The 23,744-nt window shown below is 40.8% G+C and overlaps 1 protein-coding gene across 1 annotated transcript in view; it reads right to left on the reverse strand.

Annotated features, from left to right (window-relative positions):
- Positions 1-23,744, reverse strand: part of slc1a7b (solute carrier family 1 member 7b) — a 49,557-nt gene that overhangs the window by 19,781 nt on the left and 6,032 nt on the right. Inside the window, exon 2 of the mRNA XM_065269083.1 lies at positions 17,360-17,439. Within this exon, the coding sequence (XP_065125155.1) occupies positions 17,360-17,439 (80 nt within the window). The remainder of the gene's footprint in view (positions 1-17,359; positions 17,440-23,744) is intronic.

Here is a 23,744-nt window from a genome sequence, read left to right on the forward strand (position 1 = left end):
ATTTGGGATTTGTTTTAGAATATTATTTAATATAGAGGATTTTCCATTTTTTTGTCTATTTTTAAACCATTGTTACTTGGAATTGGGCTTTGATTTGGGATTTGCTTTAGGATATCATCTATTATAGAGGATTTTCCATGTTTTTGTCTATTTTTAAACCATTGTGGCTTGGAGTTGGGGTTAGATTTGGGATTTGCTTTAGGATATCATTTAATATATAGGGTTTTCCATGTTTTCATCTATTTTATTAAACCATTGTGGCTTGGAGTTGGGATTAGAATTGGGGTTTGGATGTCATTTTATGCAACAAAAAATAAGTTCTAACCCAAAAACACAAGCAACAATGGTTTAAAAATAGACAAAAACATGGAGAACGTCTCGGTTACGTATGTAACCCTCGTTCCCTGAAGGAAGGGAACGGAGACGTCACGTCGTGACCGACGAATTGGGAATCCCTTTCAGTCGGTCACTACGACGTCACGTCGTGACCGACGAATTGGGAACCGCTCCGCGGGTGACCTATCTACTTCGAGAAACTATAAAAACGCCAATGAACTTGGCATGCAGGTATTTGCATAATGCCGGCGCCGCCCCGCCAGGTGCGTATATAAGCCGCAGGTGCACAATACCAAATTAGCTATATTATTGCTGAGAAGCCGAGCAACAGTGCCCGGCCTGAAAAACAGCAATGGAACAGCAAACTGTGGCGACGGGACGTGACGTCTCCGTTCCCTTCCTTCAGGGAACGAGGGTTACATACGTAACCGAGACGTTCCCTTTCAGTCGGTCACTACGACGTCACGTCGTGACCGACGAATTGGGAATCCCTACCAAAACGCCACTGCAGCTGAACCCTTCCAGTGTCTGTAAAAGCCCTCCGCCCTCCACATAGGGGGCGGAACCTAAGGCGAAATGCAGAAGGCCGGTCACTACCTGTTCCTTAACCCACGATAGTGAAGCAGCGAACTGGGGAAGCGTCTAAACTGAGCGGAGCTAGAACACTGCGGAAGCCATCCCCTAAGAAGGTTGAATGGATGACATAAAAATATGAAACAACCGAAGGTTGCTCATAAAAAGTCTCTGAACAAAACATAGTATGCAGAGAGATGCAGAGCAGGCTCTGCTAAGGAAAACGTGGAGGATTAGTACCCCACGGAGTATACACACAAATGAACCCCACGTAGGGGACAAATGTGGACGCCTAGCCTACACAGGTTTACAGAGAATACATCAGTGATAGGTTGACAGCGTATGCTCCGCAACACCAGCTATCAGGGCGCTGGAGGAGAGGCAAAAACAGTTTTTTAGACGTTTTTGCCCCGATGGCCTTCCATATTGGTGCAGATGTGCAGCACCAAAAAAGAGGCTCCAAGCCGACACACGAGCCGACCCTCGGCATTCTTAACTAGTTAGTAGAAAGAACCCGAGTGGAAACCGGTTCGACACGAACACTATAGAATCTTGTGAACGTATTAGGTGTCGCCCAGCCTGCAGCTCTACAAATATCTGTTAGCGAGGAACCGCGAGCCAGTGCCCAAGATGATGCCACACTGCGTGTAGAGTGGGCACGTAAATTAAACGGACAAGGCACATTCTGCTTTTGATATGCAAGGGCTATAGTATCCACAATCCAATGGGACATCCTCTGCTTGGTGACAGCTTTTCCTTTCTGCTGACCACCGTAACAAACAAAGAGCTGATCTGAGGTCCTAAAGCTTTGCGTCCTGTCTATATACACACGTAGTGCACGAACAGGGCATAACAAAGCCGTGGCTGGGTCTGCCTCCTCCAAAGGCAGCGCTTGGAGGTTCACCACTTGATCTCTGAAAGGAGTGGTGGGAACTTTGGGCACAAAGCCGGGCCGGGGTCTCAGTGTTACGCTGGATGCAGCCGGCCCGAACTGAAGGCACGATTCGTCGACCGAAAATGCATGAACATCCCCTATCCTCTTAACAGAAGCCAAAGCAAGGAGAGTTAATGTTTTCATAGTAAGAAATTTAACACTCACACTATGCAGAGGCTCAAATGGGGCTTCCTGGAGTGATTTCAGCACCAAGGACAGGTCCCAAGGAGGAATAGAGGGAGGACGCGAAGGATTCAGTCTTCGAGCGCCTCTGAGAAATCTAATGACCAGGTCGTGCTGACCCACTGTTCTACCGTTTACGGGTGAATGGTGAGCTGATATCGCAGCGATATCGACTTTAATAGTGGATGGTGACAGCCTATTCTCCAAACGACGCTGGAGATATAAAAGCACAACACTAATCGGGCATTCTCGGGGGTTTTCACTTTGGGAAGAACACCAGTCGACAAACAGGTTCCATTTAAGCGCGTAAGCCTGTCTCGTAGACGGCGCTCGCGCTGCAGCAATAGTGTTAGATACCTCTTGCGGTAAATCACTCAAATCCTCCGTGCCCCGTCCAGAGACCACACATGGAGGTTCCACAGGTCGGGGCGCGGGTGCCATAATGTGCCCTCTTGTTGAGAAAGAAGGTCCTTCCTCAGGGGAATCTTCCACGGAGGGGCTGTCGCGAGGAGAGAGAGTTCTGGAAACCAACTCCTGGTTGTCCAATACGGTGCCACCAACAGCACGCTCTCCTCGTCCTCCCGGATTTTGCATAGGGTTTGCGCAATGAGGCTCACCGGAGGGAACGCGTATTTGCGCATGTTTCGCGGCCAGCTGTGTGCCAATGCATCCACGCCGAGCGAGTCGTCGGCTAGTGAATAGAACAGGCGACAATGGGTCGTCTCTGGGGAAGCAAACAGATCTATCTGCGCTTTGCCGAAGCGTCTCCAAATCTGCTGAACCGCAATGGGGTGGAGTCGCCATTCGCCGGGACGCGCAGCCCGAGAGAGCGCATCCGCCTCTATATTGAGCGTGCCCGGGATGTAAATGGCACGAAGAGACCTCAAATTCTTCTGACTCCAAGTGAGGAGATGACGGGCGAGATGCGACAGGTGACGCGAGCGTAAACCGCCTTGACGATTGATGTACGCCACGGTCGCAGTGTTGTCTGTGCGAACTAATACATCTTTGCCCTGTAACTCGTTGCTGAAACGGACGAGCGCAAGATATACAGCCCACATTTCTCGGCAATTTATGTGCCAATGCAGCTGGGGTGCCGTCCAGACCCCCGAAGCCGCAAGCCCATCGTACGTGGCCCCCCACCCCGTGTCCGAAGCATCTGTGCATACTATTGCATGCCTGGAGACCTGTCTCAGAGGCACACCGGCTCGGAGAAACGCACGGTCTGACCACGGAGTGAAAGTGCGACGACACGCAGGTGTAATGATAACACGGTGAATGCCGCGCAGCCACGCTCTCCTCGGGACTCGATCGTGAAGCCAATGCTGAAGCAGTCACATATGAAGCAGTCCGAGCGGAGTTACAGCTGCGGTCGCTGCCATATGCCCCAAAAGCTTCTGAAATTGTTTCAGCGGGACCGCGCTCTTGCTCTTGAATGTATTCAGGCAAGTCAGAATCGACTGTACACGCGCTTCTGTTAGACGAGCTGTCAAATCGATCGAGTCCAGTTCCATCCCGAGAAAAGAGATTCTCTGCACGGGGCAAAGCTTGCTCTTTTCCCAGTTGACCCGAAGACCCAAACGAGCGAGGTGTTTTAGAGTTAAATCTCTGTGATCGCACAGCGTCTGACGTGTTTGAGCTATTATTAGCCAATCGTCTAAATACGCGAGAATGCGCACACCTTTCTCTCTCAGGGGTTTTAAAGCCCCCTCCACTACTTTGGTGAATACACGGGGAGACAGAGAGAGCCCGAATGGGAGGACTTTGTACTGGTATGCTCGCCCCTCGAACGCAAAGCGGAGAAACGGCCTGTGCCGGGGGAGAATCGATACGTGGAAGTACGCGTCCTTCAGGTCGATGGATGCGAACCAATCGTTTGGACGAATGCATGGAAATATGCGCTTGGGCGTCAGCATCTTGAACGGCATTCTGTGAAGTGCACGGTTCAGCGAACGCAGGTCCAGGATCGGTCGCAAGCCGCCGCTTTTCTTGGGTACAATAAAGTAAGGGCTGTAAATCCCAGACCTCATCTCGGCTGGAGGGACCGGCTCGATCGCGTCCTTCGCCAGTAGGACAGCGATCTCCGCACGGAGGACGTGCGCATCGGCAGCTCTCACCGCAGTGAAACGAACGCCGGAGAATTTGGGGGGACGCCGGGCAAATTGGATCGCGTAGCCGAGACGAATCGTGCGTAAAAGCCAACGCGACGGGCTGGGAAGCTGTTCCCACGCCCCCAGGCACCGTGCGAGAGGGACTAAAGGCACGATCGGTGTACCCGCGGCGGGCGCAACGGAGGTGATCGCCGGTGTGTGCGTATTGGCCGCACCGACAGCAGTGTTGTGCATGATAACACTCACCTGAGTCCGCTGCTGGGTGGGTGAGTAAGGGAGGCTCTGCTGAAGACACCTCACGCCACTCGATGCACCCTCTGGCGAAGGGGGAGGAAGACGATGGGTTATGAGCCCGTGATTGTCTTCCTTCCCCTGAGAAGTCAGAGAGCGCGATGGGGTTATGAGCCCGTGCGTTGCTCTCGTACTCCTCTGATGAGTCGGAGAACGAGGGGGGGTTATGAGCCCGCTCGTGTCTCCGGCGCTCATCTGAAGACCTAGAGATGGAAGTGGAATTCGCTCTTTTTGTGGAATTGTGGGTGCCGACTGAAAAGTCGGCGGAACAGAAAATTGAAACAAAGGATTCCCCAACCGGCCCTCCTCCGGTGGGGGGAGTGGTGCTTTCACCATCTCCCGAAGAGCGATCCCCTCCATCTCTAGGTCGCCCGTCTCAGGGCCGCTTCGATTTTCTTTTTCCACCCTTTGAAGCGGGCTGAGCGGGCGGGGCGGGCTGCTGACGACCGGTTCTTCGCTTCTTAGAAGAGCCCCGGGGAGGAACGGAGGCGGCCGCCGCAGGACGCCCTCGGCGAGGAGCAGGCTGAGGTGCCGACGTGGACGGGGCAGGCGCAGGACGCTTCCGACGTGGCATGATCTGAGCGATGGCCTCAGTCTGCTTCTTGGCCGCGGAGAATTGCTGGGCAAACTCCTCGACCGTCTCGCCGAACAGGCCGGTCTGGGAAACCGGAGCATTCAGGAGCCGGGTCTTATCAGCATCCTTCATGTCCGCCAGACACAGCCAGAGATGGCGTTCCTGGACTACCAGGGTAGACATCGCACGCCCGACGGCGCGTGCGGTGACCTTGGTCGCACGGAGCGCCAGATCCGTAGCCGCACGCAGTTCAGAGAACTCCGCCGAGTCGTGACCTCCCGCGTGCAGGTCCCTCAGAGCCTTAGCCTGGTGGACCTGCAGCAATGCCATGGCATGCAGGGCAGAGGCTGCCTCCCCACAAGCCTTGTAAGCAGCACCGGACAGCGCCGAAGACTGCTTACAGGCCCGTGAGGGGAGAGTAGGCTGGTCCCGCCAGGAGGAAGCGACACCGGCCGGACACAACTGCATCGCGACCGGCCGCTCCACTGACGGGATATCAGTGTACCCCTTGGCATCTCTACCCTCGAGAGAGGTGAGGGGTGAAGGCTGAAACGGTCGGTTCCGGGCGGAAAACGGGGTTTTCCACGACCGCGTCAGCTCTTCATGCACCTCGGGGAAGAAAGGCACCGGGGGCGAGGACTGAAAAGCCCTGGCACCCCCGAAGAACCAATCATCGAGGCGGGACGGTTCAGGTGGGGGAGGTTTAGTCCACTCCAAGCCGACCGCCTCCGCCGCCCGGGCGAGCATGGCTGCCATCTCGGGGTCGAACACAGAAGCCGCAACCTGGCCCGAAGGCGGGAGCGGATCCGGATCGACGTCCGAGGCTGACAACCCCCCTTCCGATGTTACGGTGGACATCGCGTCGGGTGGAGGCTCGACAGAGCGCGAGGACACCGTAGAACACGGGCCGCTCGTCTCCATCGGGACCTCCGCTGGCAACGGATCAGGGCGCTGGGAGCTGCTGGACGAACCAGCAGACCGACCCAGCACCGTTATACGGAGATCATCCTTCACAAGTCTGGTAGCTGCGCTCTTAGCAGCACCAGACTTGGAAGGCGGGCGCCGTTCCCGGAGAAACGACACCCGTCTCCGCAAATCCGCCATAGTCATGCCCTCACAGATGGAGCATGAACTATCACGCAACGCTGCCTCTGCGTGCTGGAGCCCCAGACACGAAAGACAACGCTGGTGGCCATCCCGGGGGGCGATGAACACACCGCATCCAGAAACCGAACACGGACGGAAATCCATCTTTAAAAAGACGACCCGACCGTGACACGAATGAGTGGCTGTCTTCAAAAAGACACAAAGCTCAAACGTGCTGCTCTTTTAGGGAAATCACTCTTTTGTGCGAGCTGGTGAAACACACAGGGAGAGGCAACGCACTCACTCGAACTCAAGTCCTAAATTAAAGAGACAGAGAGAGAGAGAAAGGGTGGAGAAAAAACACTGCGAGCCTCCGCTGAGGTGTCTTTGCCCAACCAACTTCAGCAAGCTGAGATCTTATTTTCTTCCCTTCCAGAACAGGATCTACGAAGATCAGATAGAAAGCTTCTCGAGAGCAGATGTCTGCCGGCTTCGAAGCAATAAAAGCTAATTTGGTATTGTGCACCTGCGGCTTATATACGCACCTGGCGGGGCGGCGCCGTCATTATGCAAATACCTGCATGCCAAGTTCATTGGCGTTTTTATAGTTTCTCGAAGTAGATAGGTCACCCGCGGAGCGGTTCCCAATTCGTCGGTCACGACGTGACGTCGTAGTGACCGACTGAAAGGGATTCCCAATTCGTCGGTCACGACGTGACGTCGTAGTGACCGACTGAAAGGGAACCCTATTAAATGACATCCTGAAGCAAATCCTAAATCCAACCGCAACGGTAAAAATAATGCTGCAAAAATAGTAAAAGACTAAAAAAACAATGCCTCAAAAAAAAAAAAAAAAAGATGTGAAGGGAAGGACTGGTATATCATATGCATGCAAAATTGGAATTTGGTGTATGTATTGCGCGACTTTTAACACTGTGTCGTGAGAATAGGCTGATTGTTGTTGACATAAGTAGGGGTGCACGGGGCAAAAACTAATGTGGGAATAGTTGTAACACAGACTGTTTACATTGTTGCACAAGGTTGAGCATTTAGATTAATCGTTTTATTTTCTCATGCTGCCAAAAGACGATCTCCCGCAAGTTATTGGAAATTTATAATGTTTGTCCAGAGAGTTACTGATGAACGAGTGTTTTGGTGGCATGTAAATATATTTTTTCATCATATTTTTTCGGTTTCTACGTTGGGTGTGTAAGATACCAAATCCAATGCTATGTCATATTAATCAGTGTCTTGTTGACTAAAACATAGCATTGTTTTGAAATATGTCTGCAGCTCTTAACAACTTTTTTGATGGGCTTGAAAATATTTTGACCCAGCGGGGTTAATTGTTATGCTGTGTTACAACTAACCCCTCAGCACTTACAATATGAAAACCATTAACATTAGCATAATTCTTGCCATTGTTTTAAATAGGCTACACACGAATGATTGCTGGCTGCCAACAAAATAAATGTGCCTGTCTTATCAAAAATCGTGTGTCTAATTTTTTTCTGTTCATATCATTAATATTGATTGAATAAGGTCACGTTAAAGATTGAAATCATAATGAAATGAATGGCTGAAATCAGACTTTGATGCTCATTATATTTGATTTTGAAACTGTAGTATGATTATTACACATATACAAAAAAGTTTTGTCATAATTGTGCTACTTTTTCAAGCATATTTAGACATTTGTATTCATTTATAATTTAACTATTGTTAGAAAATGGCTGAATGATTGAATACAGTGTGGATTATAGACAGATATATAAACAATATCCACTTCAAGTATATCTGCTACCCAGTCTCACAAAGTTTCGTGATATAGTCACGTATTTTTTTGATTCTTTTTTTCGTGCTATTATCACGAAATTTCGTGTTTTTTCGTGATCGTATAACGAATTCCTGTTTTCGTGTGATTATCACGTCTTGGTTACTCAACTGCTTTTTCCTATTTTTAAACCATTGTCGCTTCGGTTTAGGGTTAGATTTGGTGCTTGCATTAGAATGTCACTTTATATATTGGTTTATACAATTTTTTCTGATTTATTTTTTTATATGTCGCCTGGGGTTAGAGTTGGGTTTGGTTAGGGATGTCATTTTATGTCAATCTAACCCTAAACCGAAGCGACAATGGTAAGAAAATGGGACAAAACAGTTGAGTAACCAATACGTGATAATCACACGAAAACAGGAATTCGTTATACGATCACGAAAAACACGAAATTTCGTGATAATAGCACGAAAAAAGAATCAAAAAAATACGTGACTATATAACGAAATTTCGTGAGACTGGGCTGAGTATATAGACAAAATAGTATTGAAATATTTGCCTGCAAACTTAATTTTTAGCAAGTGTTACAACTAACCCCCCGCCTGTTACAATTAACCCCACCTATGGGGTAAGTTATAACGTTTGCACTTCTGTCACGTTTGGTGTAATTGTCCAAGAATGGTAAGTAATAGAAACAAACTTCAAATGTTCATTTGTAGCAGAGATGTGTGTGTTGCTTGTGTAAAAATATAATTAATCAAACTCTAATATTTTTTGAATGATTGAGCCAAAACCAAAAAGCGTTAGGTTGTGCCCCCCTCTCCCCTGTGTTTGGTGATGCTAAGCCACTAATTATGCTGAGTACAAAATGCATTCAGCCAACGGGGCTTCGCCCCCTTACCTGAAGCAAACCCATTCATTACTGCTTTGCTTTTATTGGGACCCGTTTTGATATGTATGTTTACTTTATTCCTGATGCCATTCACAACTAAATCACACTCCAGCACGAGCAGTCATCCACAAAAAAGCTCAAAGATTAGTCTCTCCTCCAAATGACCGGCGAACAGCTGGTTGCATCAGGCTAGAGATTACATATTCATGACAGCAGGACATCACACATGGAAAGGTCAAAGCAAAAATATTGCTTTTTCACCCCATGACTTTTTCTCTGCATCACATAGGTTTGAATTTAAAGCAATCGCAGATGATTTCAAATGCATTACTGTTAGATTTCGAGTCTCTTTTTAAGCTCACAATTAGATTGATATGTATATGATCATGTATATGATATTTACTGTGGCTTTGAAAATGCCATGCAATTATTTTGGTGCTTTTGCTATTGAAAGCATCACTGATATTATTAATTTAATTTAATTTCTATAATGCATTTCAAAGTTTTCCATTGTAGCAAAGCAGCTTAACAGTAAATATAAAGTAGTACAGGTAAAATTAAATATATTGCATGAAATATTGATATATGAATTTATTACAAAACAAGTATTTCACAAACCACTAACCCCAAGTATGCAACTTAAGATAATGTGGCTTATTAATTTTTTTCTTTTGAAAGAATAATTAAAATGATTTTTGGCTGGTGGACAATAACATGTTGAAACGTTCCCATAGGAATCTGTATATATTGTTGAGACCAGAATACTAAATATACTTTGTCAGCATCAAGACCAGCACTTAGCATGCACTTTCACTACCCTAGCTATAGCGACTGCATCAAAATACCATGGCAACCACCTGAAGTACCCTAGAGGCTTTTCCCGGTCCATCCTTTGTACTGGGAAAAGCACATTTCTAAACATCTAATTTTGTTCTTATGGAAATCTGCAAGGACACCAGATCTATGATTTTCTTTCCATCTGCTTCCACATTACAGCTACAAAACTATAACAATATAATGTCCCCAGTACGAGAAAAACAGATGTGACCATATGCACAATACCTTCAGGATCATGGCTAGGGTAATTTTCTTCCAGGTATTCAGCAGTTAAACACATTTCCTCTTCAAATTGAAGGCTTTTAAAGAACATATGGAGGGCTCTCATCCATGTTTAGCATTGTTATTAGGTCAGTGTGACGCGGCAACATCTACATGTACTGTATATATGCAGTCCATCCGCCTGTTTGAGGTTGTGACCTTCAAAGCATTATGGGTAATCCATAATTAGTGATGAAGTGATGGATTTATAATGGACCCTTCAAACTGTCTCCCTCTTTCTTTGTCTCATTGATCTTTAGAGGAAAGATTCAACAGTATAAACATTGATTCTTGAAGAGTAGATTGATTGCTTTGGTCCGAAACAGGAGCTTAAATCATTGCAATGTTTGTTCCCAGCATCCAAGATGTTTAATTCATTCCAATAATTATAGACACATAGGACCAGGGGGCAAATAAGCCTAAGAGTGCAATAAAAAAAAACGCAGATGGTAGTGGTAATATCTGCAGGTTATTTACTAAAAAAGCGCAAATTAAATAACGCAACAGCTGATTTCCATAATGACCAATATAATCTAATAGTGCAAGTTAGTTCTGAGTCAAAGGTGAAGGTTAACTAGAAGTTTTAAATTAATTCAATTCAATTCAATTTTATTTATATAGCGCTTTTCACAAGTGTTAATTGTTGCAAATCAGCTTTACATGAGTAGAAGTAGAGGAGAAAGCAGAAAATCAATAGATAGTATAAGAAGTCGAATATAGCGGCTAAGGATAAACCATGTAAGCGAGCGTATTAATAATGTAACGTATACAGTAAAGTGCTATGTTAAGCCAAAGTTGGCTGACTCTCCCTGGGACGAAAAAAACCCCTAGGAGAAAACCCGGTGGGAAAAACTCCTAGAAGGACAAAAACCCTTGGGAGGAATTAATATATATTTATATATATATATATTTATATATATATATAGATAGATACGGTAGGGGTAGGAAGCTGGTAAGCGGATTAAACTGGTTCAGCCGGTGGTCGTTGGTCGCGCATCGGCTGGGCATCACGTTGAAGGACAGCCAGTAGATCAGTGGTGGGATGACTTTCACAGCTTCAGGAACTGGGTCTGTTTGCCTCATTGTCCTCGGGGTCGAGGGCGAGACAGGGAGACAAAAACAGAATTCTATTAGCGTAGGGGCCGTTCGCGTGTAATGCAAGTCTCATACATTATAGTGGTTTAATTCAGCTCGGTTCCAGACAGGCTAACTATTGCGGCAATAGTATATTACCCATATGAGGTATGTGAGTGCTTTTTTCTAGACAAAATACCTACTGCGGGAAAAGTACATTTACTGGACATTTTATGTGATGCTTTGTTAAAGAAGAATGTCTTAAGTTTAGATTTAAATTGATCGACTGTGTCTGATACTCGAACATTATTTGGTAAATAATTTCAGAGCTTAGGGGCCAAGTAGGAAAAAGATCTACCACCTTGTATTGTATGACTTTTCCTAGTGACTCCTAAAAAAATAATCTGCTTTGTACCACACGCTCTCTCTGATCTCTGTGATGCCTCTCCTATCTAACCTGGGTGCCAGCTAAACTTAGCCCCGACCACAACATTTCAGGTCGGGAAGTTCAGTCTGGTGTCGCTCCGTTGTGGCGCAACTATGCTCGAACCAAAGCTGGTAGAACCAATCAAATTGTCAGGAAGGGCTTTATACGATGATGGACAGATGATCAACAGTGATGTACTCAACCACGTCACCAAAGAGCACTTGTGTTGAATCCGTTTACAACAAAGACGGCTGCCGCTGGAGAATTGAGATGTGAGTATTCTGCCATCAAGTCTGTTCTAGAAGATATCGACAGCGCATTGATTTTAAAAGAGGAACAGAGAAACGCCATCAAGGCATTTGTTGATCGGAAAGATGTTTTTGCTGTTCCTCTTATGGGATTCGACAAAAGTTTAATTTATCAGCTGGCTCGGCATGCAGGGGCAACTTGGGGTGCACGACAACGTCAGGCTATCTTCTATCAGCAACAATTGTAGAAATTTCAAGCGCAAATTAATTTAAGATATGCTTTTTATTTTGCTTTAAATAATTGCACAAATTCCTGTAATATCACACGTGCAAACATCAGTAAATCACGTTGCGTGAATCATTTAAATAATCTCCTTTTATAAATGCTGTGTCTGAAAGGGAAACTCCATCAAATGCATATGCAATAAAGTCAGTTGCAAAAATAACTAGCCCACACCTTTTCAGCGCTAATGATCCACTGCGCAAGCTGTTAGTAAATCTGTCCCTATGTCTTTGTTTGAAATGTTTTCATTATGCTCGTGCTGCCTTTCTTTAAATACAACTTGCACTAAGCTTTTTATTATCACATTCAATGATTCAATCATACTTTCTAAATGAGTTTAAAACACTAATCAGAATTCAATTAAAAATATTACATGATTCATTAGTGCATGCAACATATCATAAATAAATTAAAAGATTTTTAATGTAATATTTCATCAAAATGAAAAAAATTGCTTTCCTTTCTGCTCGACATCAAAAAATATATTTTCAACCTCACACATATCAATCCATTAAATTTCACATAGGTAAAATCGTCTTCAGTGACCCATAAATATCATAGTAAACAGTAGTTGTGTTTTGATAACTATAGAGAAATAGTCGTGGGAGAATGACTCAAGATGAAATGTTTGTAAATGTAATGTTGTTGTAAAATCAGGATGAGCACCAGCACATCTGAGATGAGAAATTACAGAGATATGCTCTGACAATTTGAGCAAAATTGAATGAATTACCTTCACACAAAAACTGGAAGTACAAAAGCTTGCGTCTTTTGTGTAAAAATCAATGTGCGATTGAATTGCGTATATACACTGCATGAAATCATCACTTTTCAGATATCATTTCATGCTTCTGGTAGATTAAATGGACTAAAGGAAGATAAAAGTAAATTTCCTCTGTATGTAATGTATATTGGGATGAAAGACCCCTGTGCATCTTCATCATCATCATCATCTCACAGTCAAAGGCTGAATCCCACCCGACTGCCACAACAGCGCAACGTGTGAGTTCAGACAAACGGGGTGAACAAAATGTATTCACATTTAATAAAAACTATTCTTACAAGAAGAATGATTAATGTAACTGAAAAAACAACATGATTAATATACAATTAAAAATAAGTAGTACTTAGAAATAATAAGAGAGATCTTCTTTATAGAGACTTTGTAAAATAATTATTCATTTATTCATCATAGAAATTAATCAAACTTAACTCTAATGCTGCTTTTGCTACAGCCTTCAAAGACCAAGTAACAGCATCACTGAACTTCAAAACAAAAATTTTGTTTTATTGTGCAATTTCTTCCAATTAGGCAAACCAGAAGTGCATTAAAATCATCGTGATAAATGATGCTGGCAACACCATCATTGTAAATGCATTGCAAATATTTAAAGCTCCCATAACACATGCTGTTTCTGCTCATCTTGAGTACCTATAGAGTAGTATTACATCCTCAATATCTCACAAGAGTCTTTAGTTTTATCAGATTTATAAAAGACAGATCAGCTCTAGCAAATGTTAGTGAATGTTCCTGAAAAAAGCAGGAGAAACGAGTCACAAGTTGGCAACACACACAAAACATTGTGCCACTATCTCTGGATAAAGCCAGATTTATAGTCGTGCATAAGCTCTAGCTGCCGTAGGTTATCCGTAGCCTGTGCATAACCTGACCTGCATCTCGCAAAATTTGTAACAGCACGTCAGTTCTACGTGGACTGCAAGCGCTGTGATTGGTCCACCAGAACCCCTCCCGTCAGGTAAAAAAACCGTGTCAGGTATTTCCGTTTGTGACGGTGAAACAAAGATGAGCCAAGTTGAGGAGTGATTAAACTCAAACTGTAACAAAAGTCGCTGTTTATTTACTTCCATCATTGCTGATCTTCTCAAATCAAACACAACAAGTTGTTGTTTCTTCTTCGTTTGTGGGTTAACTTGTCAAGCTTCTTCTTCATTGACGGTCAAGCAGCTACTGTGGTTACACGTGTGGATACTGCCTACCAGCGGTCTGCGCGCGTGTTTGCACGTAAATGTGGACAATGCCACAAAAGCTTAAATGAAAACTGACGCTGTCGCGGCTACGCCGTAGCACCTAAGCACAACTATAATGAGCCCTTAACTCTCTGATTCACTACATGCTCATGTCGAATACTTTATATGCACCAATTTCAATGAAATCCAGTGTTAAACAAACACACGCACAACTTCGCCGCTTCCTCGGATAAACAAACTATATCCATTGTTTCCATAATGCTGGTTTCATTGGAAGCTAAACAAGCTTAAATTTCCCTCACAAACAACAACACGCTTCTTTGATGATGTTGATTTCATGTCATCTCTTGATTGGTGTGTGCTATCCAGGTTAAAGTGCCCATATAAGGACTTCCACTGTACTTCCTGCACTATAATTGCCCATAAAAGAAATTAAGCAAGATTGTTACCTATGAATCTCTCTTGAATCTTTCCGAAACTTGTACGAACACTGGCGGAGTGCATTCGACACAATGTAAAGAAGTCAGAATGCATGAAATAGCTATAAACCCCCCATTTAATGGTTATTTGGGGAAGCAAAAACTTCTACACTGTTAAATGAAACATCATAAAGCATCATGAAGCACCTTTACTTTTGAAAGTTTAAAGGAAAAACATAAGACAATAATAAATAACATCTTGCAATTAGCTGTGAGAAATTTTAAGCTAATATGTCTTTAAATACAGGCTCATGAACTGAATGGTGATTTGCACTAGAGTCGGCACCAGACCATAACTAACAGGGGGACAAGCGGCTTTCAACAGGGAAGCATGCAATCAGAAACAATAATGTGCAAAAACAAGGCATAAAAACATCAAATACAGTGCAAGCACACACTCATTCAACTGGTACAGACTGTCAGCTCATTTCCCGTATAAAGTGCAGAAGATCACAAACTAATCAGTATTACCATAATCACGTCACAATTGCTGGTAACGGTCTAGCCACACTTCACAAAGATTTCGTAAATTAAAACAACGCTAACTTACCTTTAAAAATGGTGCGAACATTAAACTTCCTTAAAGTTTGAGCTAACAGGTGTTTGCATAAGTTAAATGGAGCAGGCGGAGCTGGTTCGTTCTAAATGTTCTAATATCCATATTTTACATGATCCATAAAATGCCGCGAAAAAACACGTTGGTAGTATCAAGTCACAATAATATGCTAAAGAAGCATGAGATGCCGCAATGCAACCAATCAGAGAAAATGGGCTATTTTAATTTTAAAAAGCATATCTCAACTATATTTTCCTCATTTGATTACATTTAAAGTCATGAAATAAATGTTTAATTATTTTAATTATTCTTGATATATATTAAATTAATAAAAAAACTGTGTAGGGGGGCACAACAACCTCTTTGGGGGGGGGTACAACCCACGAATGCCCCCCTTGACGCTGGCCCTGGTTTCCAAGCAGACGGATGTCAGAAGATTATGGAAATGCGTCACATTTGCATGTTTTTCTTCGACTTGTTTCAGTGCCAAACATTTGAAGCCAGATTTACTGACATCAGTTACCACACAAGCCCAAGCTTAGGCCACGACACCGAGCCCGTCACAGACTGGTTACTAAAGAACCTATTACTGCTTTATTTGTCATGTTTTTACATCCGGATAACTCTGTAAATTACCGCTTCTGGCTGTTTTTCATAGCACACGGGCATGTGATCTGTAACATTGAGTTCTCATGATGAATGGACAGAGAGAATTGAACAGAAGGTGCTTTAATAAACAAGGGTGTAAAGGGTCATTGAACAAGAAGTAAACATTTCACTCAAGACTAAATAAATAAGCACCACTGAGAGTTATCATTTCTCTGATGGATGTGATGAAAACACAAAGAAGTGTTAATCATTTGGCCATTCGGTCTATCAAATATAAGGGATGGAGAACCAAGACAAGCCTAATATAATATCACCTGCGGATATTTTGAGTTGGTAAATATTGCATGAAATCGACTGTGTGATTGAAAGAACGATGGAGGGAGATTAAGCGTACACGCTAGTGAAAGCTCAGATTAGGCATTTGACGTTGGGAATGCGTAAAAGCTTCCCTAAAGAATTAAACAGGAAAATATGACATTCATTTACCATCATATTTCCAACAAACATCTGTTTATGCTCCCACATGCAGGAACAAAAATATTTAGATTCATGCACATCTGTTTGGTCTGAACTTTAAAACCTTCCGCATATTATCAAATAGAAAGTTAGAAGAGTTCTTCTGTATGAATCTGCGACGTACTATATGACATTAACTTTATGAACTTACTATGCTGCCAGAATAATGAGAGAGAGAAATAGAGAAAGATCAAATAAAATAACAGTGTTATGATAATGAAGTTGAAGTTGCTATAGCACATCAAGGTCTATAGGGATTTATATGATTTGTTTAGACAAGTGGTCTCCAACATGGTGCCCGCAGGCACCAGGTTGACCCATGGAGTCTGTGAGTTGCCCGCCAAAGTAAATTTTTTTAATAGACTCAATTGTAATATTTATTTATTATGTATTTATATATGGTTTATTATGTATGATAACATTTTATCAATAATAAAACATATCAAACATGTAAAATAAAATAAAATTAACAATTAAAACAAAAAAGCTTTGAGTAGACTATCAAAAAAGTTGCCCTCCTGATCGGTTTTATGCATTGTGGCAGCCCTTGCTCACAAAAAGGTTTGAGACCCCTGGTATAGACGCTTTCAGCAGTAACAACCTAAACAAACGGCTTTAAACGTAACAAATGTAACCTCTGATAAACTTACGGTGACCATATGTGCCAGAGTCCTGCACGGGTCCATTTTTGGAGACCCGCGCCCACCCGTACCCGCAAAGTTCAGCACCAGATCTGACCTGTCACCCGTGATAATATCAAAATTAAATCCGCACCCGCCCAGTCCAGTTAATATTTGGTCCGTTACCCAACACGTACCCGCACAAATCATTCCAATAAATGTGCTTTATTAAATTTTTTATCTTGTACCTCTCTCAAAATCACAACAGCATCATGAATGGGCTAATGAAACAGACTAAAGTTGCTTTGTTTTGGGCCATCAGCACCTAAATATGAAACATGAAACTATACACAAATAGACCTATTAATGAAAGAAAATAACAAGAAAAATACATCCTACAACCCCTCAAATGTCATATGTTGTGCGTGTAATGGTAATTTAGACATACAAATATTGCACATATTTTCATTTGCGCTACTACCCGCCCGCACGGAGTTAATTATCCACCCGAAACTCCGTCTATGAATTTTAGGAATTTCACAACCCATCCATTTTAGACACTTTTATGCGGGTATCATGCACCCCGCCTTTAATATCACAAAGGTCTAAATAAGATCTAAATGTAGATGAGTTTAACCTTTATGCATTTTTGTACCTGTAACATAAATATCGTGCTATGACAGCATTATTGATTAAATCTTACCTGGATACAACCAGCGGCAAAATCAACATCTTTAACATCCTCATCAGCAGTTCTCCTGGAAACTGGAAATATTTCACCTCCTAAAGCAAAACCAAGAAAAGCAAAGTCAGAAATCAGAAAACTGATCAGAAAAACTCATGAACGGTACTTACAAGAACTAAACAACTAATTCACTAAGTATTGATAAGCAGTAATTAGCAGAGTAAACCAATTAATCGGCACCGATAGTTCATTGGTGGAATAATTGGCTGGTTATTTTTATTCATAAGTTAATAACGCAAAGAAAGCTAATTATATGCAGCTGTCGACAACTCAAAATCTGGTTTCAGTTCTTTTTTATCATTACTGCAATACATCTTTTGTATTTTGATTAGATAATGTTCAAATAGATGCAAATACAGAACAAGACTACATATATAAAAGACATTTATGTCATTAGAATTTTACCAGTGGGAGTATTTCACAGAAGTATTTACTGCAATACTTATTAATATAATTAAAATATTTTTACTTATACATTTATTTCATTTAGCACATTTTCATGGTTCACTACTGTTGTTTTAATAATTTTCTAATACATTTCAGCACGGTTTCACTTTGAGAGTTATGTTTGTTTTTTATCCAGTAATACATTTTAAAAACTATTGGTCAATAAATTGGTTATCGGCAAGCAGGAGCCAACTAAATTATCTGTATCGGTAAAATTAACTATCGGTCGACCTCTAGTAATTAGGAGTATATTAAGGCAAATAGTTAGTTAATAGTGAGAATTGGACCTTATAAAGTGTGACCAGAATAACTGATGTACTTTTATATGATTGATTTGAGCCATATCTTTCTTTCATTTAGTAAACAGGATTTAGAAAGTAATTAATCATAAGTAATTAAAGGAATATTCCATTTTCTAAAAAGAAAAATCCAGATAATTTACTCACCACCATGTCATCCAAAATGTTGATGTCTTTCTTTGTTCAGTCGAGAAGAAATTATGTTTTTTGAGGAAAACATTGCAGGATTTTTCTCATTTTAATGGACTTTAATGGACCCCAACACTTAACAGTTAACTAAACACGCAACAGTTTTTTTCAACGGTGTTTCAAAGGACTATAAACGATCCCAAACGAGGCTTAAGAGTATTATCTAGCGAAACGATTGGCATTTTTGACAAGAAAAATAAAAAATATGCACTTTTAAACCACAACTTTACGTCTAGGTCCGGTCCAGCGCGACCTAACGTAAATGCGTAGTGACGTCGGGAGGTCACGTGTTACATATATAAAACGCAAATTTGCGGACCATTGTAAACAATAAACTGACACAAAGACATTAATTAGTATCAGTTGACATACAACAACGTAGGAACGGTCCTCTTTCTCCACACTTGTAAACACTGGGGCGGAGTTTCGCGTTCGTCCTCTGTGACATCATGACGTATTGCGTGGGGTCACGCTGGCGCATCACGACCGGATCTAGACGAGAAGTTGTGGTTTAAAAGTGCATATTTTTTATTTTTCTTGTCAAAAATGACAATCGTTTTGCTAGATAAGACCCTTATGCCTCGTTTGGGATCGTTTATAGTCCTGTGAAACTCTGTTGAAAAAAACTGTTAAGTGTTGAGTTAAGTATTAAATGTTGGGCTCTATTAAAGTCCATTAAAATGAGAAAAATCCTGCAATGTTTTCCTCAAAAAACATAATTTCTTCTCGACTGAACAAAGAAAGACATCAACATTTTGGATGACATGGTGGTGAGTAAATTATCTGGATTTTTCTTTTAAGAATATTAAATATTCCTTTAAATACTTTTTGACGAGAGTCATTTGTAAAATAATCTAATAACATGATTGAAGATGTAATTAGTAACTAGTAATTAATAACTTTTTTGAGGAACTTACTCAACACTGACTGTGATTACTATGGTAAATCTTGATTTGGAAAAACAACACTGTTGTGTTTGACAAAGAGAAGTAGCACAAAATAACCAGACACCTTGTATTTCCAAGACATAAACATGATAAATATTTTCATTAATAAAGATTACATTACAAGTCTCGTACAGCTCAGATTTATCTGCTGAGAAAGTAAACATGCCTTAGAGATTCATCGTTTTAATCATCGAGATGTTTTTGATGATTAAATAAAAAGATGCACAACATCTCTTGAAAAATAAAAACAATGTTGCAAAACATTGTATCCTGTGTTTGTGCGTGCTAGCGTGTGCGTGAGAGAGAAGATGGAGGTTTGGCTGTCAGTCAGATCTGCTCTTTGAGAAAGCCTCTTTGCTTTAAGCGCTGTCTGTTATGTGCTGTGAACTGCCAGAACTGAGAAATTAATCCATTTTAAAACTCTGACTGATGCTCTGTAGACTGATCACACACACACACATAAACAAACACACAATCACATTAATAAAGATCTCATTTACATACACAAACTCTCAGAACTTTAATAAAGTCAGACACACACACAAACCCTCATAAAGGCACTTATTTACTGCAGCCACATCCTGCTGCATAAGCAAAGAAAAGTTGACCAGATTTAAAATGAAATTACGTGAGAGCGGTGCAAGCAACTAATGAAATCAATGCTAATTATTTAGCATTTGCTTAATTCTTTCAGTGCACATCGATTCAAAGCAGCAGGTCAAATAAAGAGGCCTCTCCATCCTCTATGCATTCATCCACCAACAACAACAGTAGATGTGCTTCCATTACCCTACAAATTGCGCAAATTAACAATTGAAAATACGGCAATGGAAACAATTCACAAACTCCCAAAAATCGCAAAAGAGTTTTTATGCTCACATGAGGTGATTTTTCAGGCAATTCGGAAGAGGTGTATTTCACAAAACGGCAGTGGTTACCAGTGTTGGGGGTAACGCATTACAAGTAACGCGCATTACGTAATAATATTACTTTTCTAAGTAACGAGTAAAGTAACGCATTACTTTATAAATGTACACATTAATATTTGAGTTACTTTTTAAAAAAAGTAATGCAAGTTACTTTTCAGTTTAATTAATTTAATTAAAAAATAAAATAATGTACTGAATTAAACTGAACATATTAGCGTAGAATTACACACTCTGTGCGCCTGAGCAGGAACAGTTTGAGTCAAAAACAGAGATGACAGGCCAGAGCTTGACATTTTTGCGATCATAAATCTCTCATAAATCATCTATTACCTCCAAGAAACACCTGTACATTGCCTCTCCCAAATATCAAGGCCTTTGGCATTAATGTTAGGAAACACACTTACTTTTTATTTCGATTTAAAATAATGCCTTGAGCGGTGGATGTGATATTAGTAAACCTACCAAAATCAGTCAATGTGATGTTTGGAATGACTTATCGCGAAAGGAGAAAGTGTGTTTCCATCACATATCATTTGTTAATGGAAAAGCCATCATATTGTAATAGTCTACTGCCGACATTTAGAAAATAATGCAAAAGTTTTGCGCAAATCTGTAAAGAAAACACAGCTACACTGAAAAAAATATAGTGCAGCATTTGTGCATCCATTTTTTTAAGTAAATATGACATGGAATTTTAAGCAATTTATGCAATTGCTTAACATTTCAAGTAAAACTTACTTAACCCCCTAAGACCTGGATGTCCACATATGTGAATATGAAATTTGTTTGATGTTTGCACCATAATACTTAATTCTGTGTAACTGGAATTTGTTGTACACAAACATGGACAAATACACTGCTTCATGTTCTTAGAAAAGAATTTGGTTATTGTATTAATTGGTTCTCCTAACCTCAAAATAGCTGGTAAGAAATCTGAAAAAAAAAAACACAACTAACCCCAAGGCTGTCTGAAAAGGGGTAAGAGTTTCAAAAGATCTCAACAACACTGTAATAGGTGAAAAGCTGGATTAACTTTAAAAAATACTTCAATTGGTAACTCCTACACTTTTTACCTAGATTAAAAAACATATGTTTTTTTTGTTCTGTGTCGCATGCGTAACCCCCTTAGCTGGGCCCTCTTAACTCCGCCCCGTCTTTACTCTGCGTTTTTATCGCCTTCTTTAATCCACGGTCTCACAGTATGGAGTGAACTTAAGAAGAGAACAAGGTGTGTGTATTTACTGCTATTTGCTATGACATCTGCATATGTGCACTTTCTTACAATAAATGCAGATTACATACAGTTCCCTACTTCCCTTCACACCAGTCGTTCTCAATTCCAGTCCTCGGACCGCCGGACCCCCCCTCCCAGAACATTTTAGATGTCTCCATATATAACAACACCTGATTCAGATCATCAGCTTGCTAGTGTGTTAATTAAGGAGCCTGATGAGCGAAAACAGGTGTTTCATATAAGGATTCTGGGAGGGGGGGCCGAGGACTGGAATTGAAAACCACTGCTTTACACTGTAAAGTTTTTTCTTTTTTGTTATTTTAAAGGTGATTTACGTTCCCTGTTTTATGTTATGATTCTGAAGCTGTTTTAATTAACATAGCCCATATTAGCTAATTAACAAATTAGAAATTGTATCAGTTACACAGCCCAATGTTTTGTAACACAATATGCCAAAAAAGTATTTGTATGAATTGGAGAATCAAGTTGATTGTGATAACACAGAAATGCAATGAAGGCTAAACTAGTCCAGTAATGTATAAAGCTTCTCACCTTGCAACGGCTTTAAGAAATCAATGGAAATTTATGCTGTAATCTGCTACAGTTGTCCTTTTCATTTCATTTTCGAATCCCTGAAGAATCATTTAAGAGTAAAGCTGGTTTTTCTCATTATTTTTGCTTTACTGAAGCTGCTGGTGTGTAAAACCTGCTATTCCCCTTATAAATAATGCTAATGCTAATAATAATACAAGCTTTGGTCAAGCTTTTTTGACCCAGTCTTATTTAAGGCAGAAGGCCATTTTCTAGAAAACTTCATTTTTAAATATTACAATTTTATTGGTGTTTGTAACAGCTCAAGTATACAGTATGTCAGTAAAGTCTCAAATCTTATCGTGTGATAAACAGCATCAGTTTGATTTCAAACATTAATTGCAGTATGATTTCAATCGCTGACATGACATTACAAAGTCAATATTAAAGATATCAAGTTCATACACAGCAAAATCAGATGTGGTGGTACCCATACAGTACATTTAACACTGGTGATTTTGCTGTGTATTTTCACATTATGTTTTTTACATTACGTAAAATGATTTTATGTAGAAAACAGTAAATTACTAATAAATACTTCAGCATATCTAGTGTATGAAGCTGAAGGTTTTGGGTTAAGGTTCATACACACCATATAATGTATGTTTACCCTTTGTTTAAGAATGCTGCATTTTCTCTGAATATTTTATTACTGTAGTGTGTTTTTCTATTACATTTAAATTTGCACAATAAATCATCTTATAGCTGCAGACATATGCTGAATAAAGTGGTCAAAACAATAGCAAAATAAATAGGTCTGTATTATAAAATTGAATCTAGGTTGGATTGTATGTTTGGTGCGAAATTGGTATGGGGAACTCAACCTCATATTTTTATAGGGCCCAAAATTGCTAGCGGCGCCCCTGATGACATTCAATGACTCTTTAAAATAAATGTTATAATTCTGTGTGAAATGTTTCAGGATTACAGTATAGAAAAGATCTAATCTCCCTTTATAATGTATTTAAAACTCGTATCATTTAAAGAGCATTGCATATTTTGTGTCACAAAAAAGTCTTCTACTTTGTCTTAATAACAAGCATAATATTCAGAAGATCTGAAACAGTCTTTTAGTTTATTTAAACAATTTTATAGTCAACATTTGAAGTGGATCAAAAACATTTATCAAAGTTGTCATAAGACAAGAACAGGTATTGGGTATTGATTTTTAGACCTTTAAAAAAAGGTTTCGATGTTGACTAGCGTATTTGAGAGTAATTCTATTCATGCATAAAACATTGCGTTAATCTCTCAATCTGAGACAGCAATAATGAAATAAACTTGTTGCATCCGTGCCTTGTCTCTTCTACTATATGACCTGTTTGTCTACAGAAACTGTTTAAGAGATAAAAAACAATAAAGATGGAAAAACAGTAAATGGACTTTATCAAAATATATCCTAGATTTCTTTTTGTAACATCATAAAATGCTTACATGTTTGAGACTAAACTTTAATTACAAAAGCGATTAACTTCATCACCAAGAATCTCTAAAGAAGTTAATGAACAAAAAGTCCAGATGTTGTATTTGTCTTCTCTTCATTAACAATAGGACAATGATTGCCGTGATTCGTTATTTATAACGCTTTATGCTTTCTTTTGTTTAAGATCGTTAGATGTTCACATTAGTACTGTAATGATACGCTTTTGCAGGCGTTCATTGATTTGTGTGTAGGTGTCTGAGCTCATTGATTGAATGCAAGCTCGC

This window comes from Paramisgurnus dabryanus, chromosome 21, assembly GCF_030506205.2.
Source record: "Paramisgurnus dabryanus chromosome 21, PD_genome_1.1, whole genome shotgun sequence".
NCBI classification, from domain to species: domain Eukaryota; kingdom Metazoa; phylum Chordata; class Actinopteri; order Cypriniformes; family Cobitidae; genus Paramisgurnus; species Paramisgurnus dabryanus.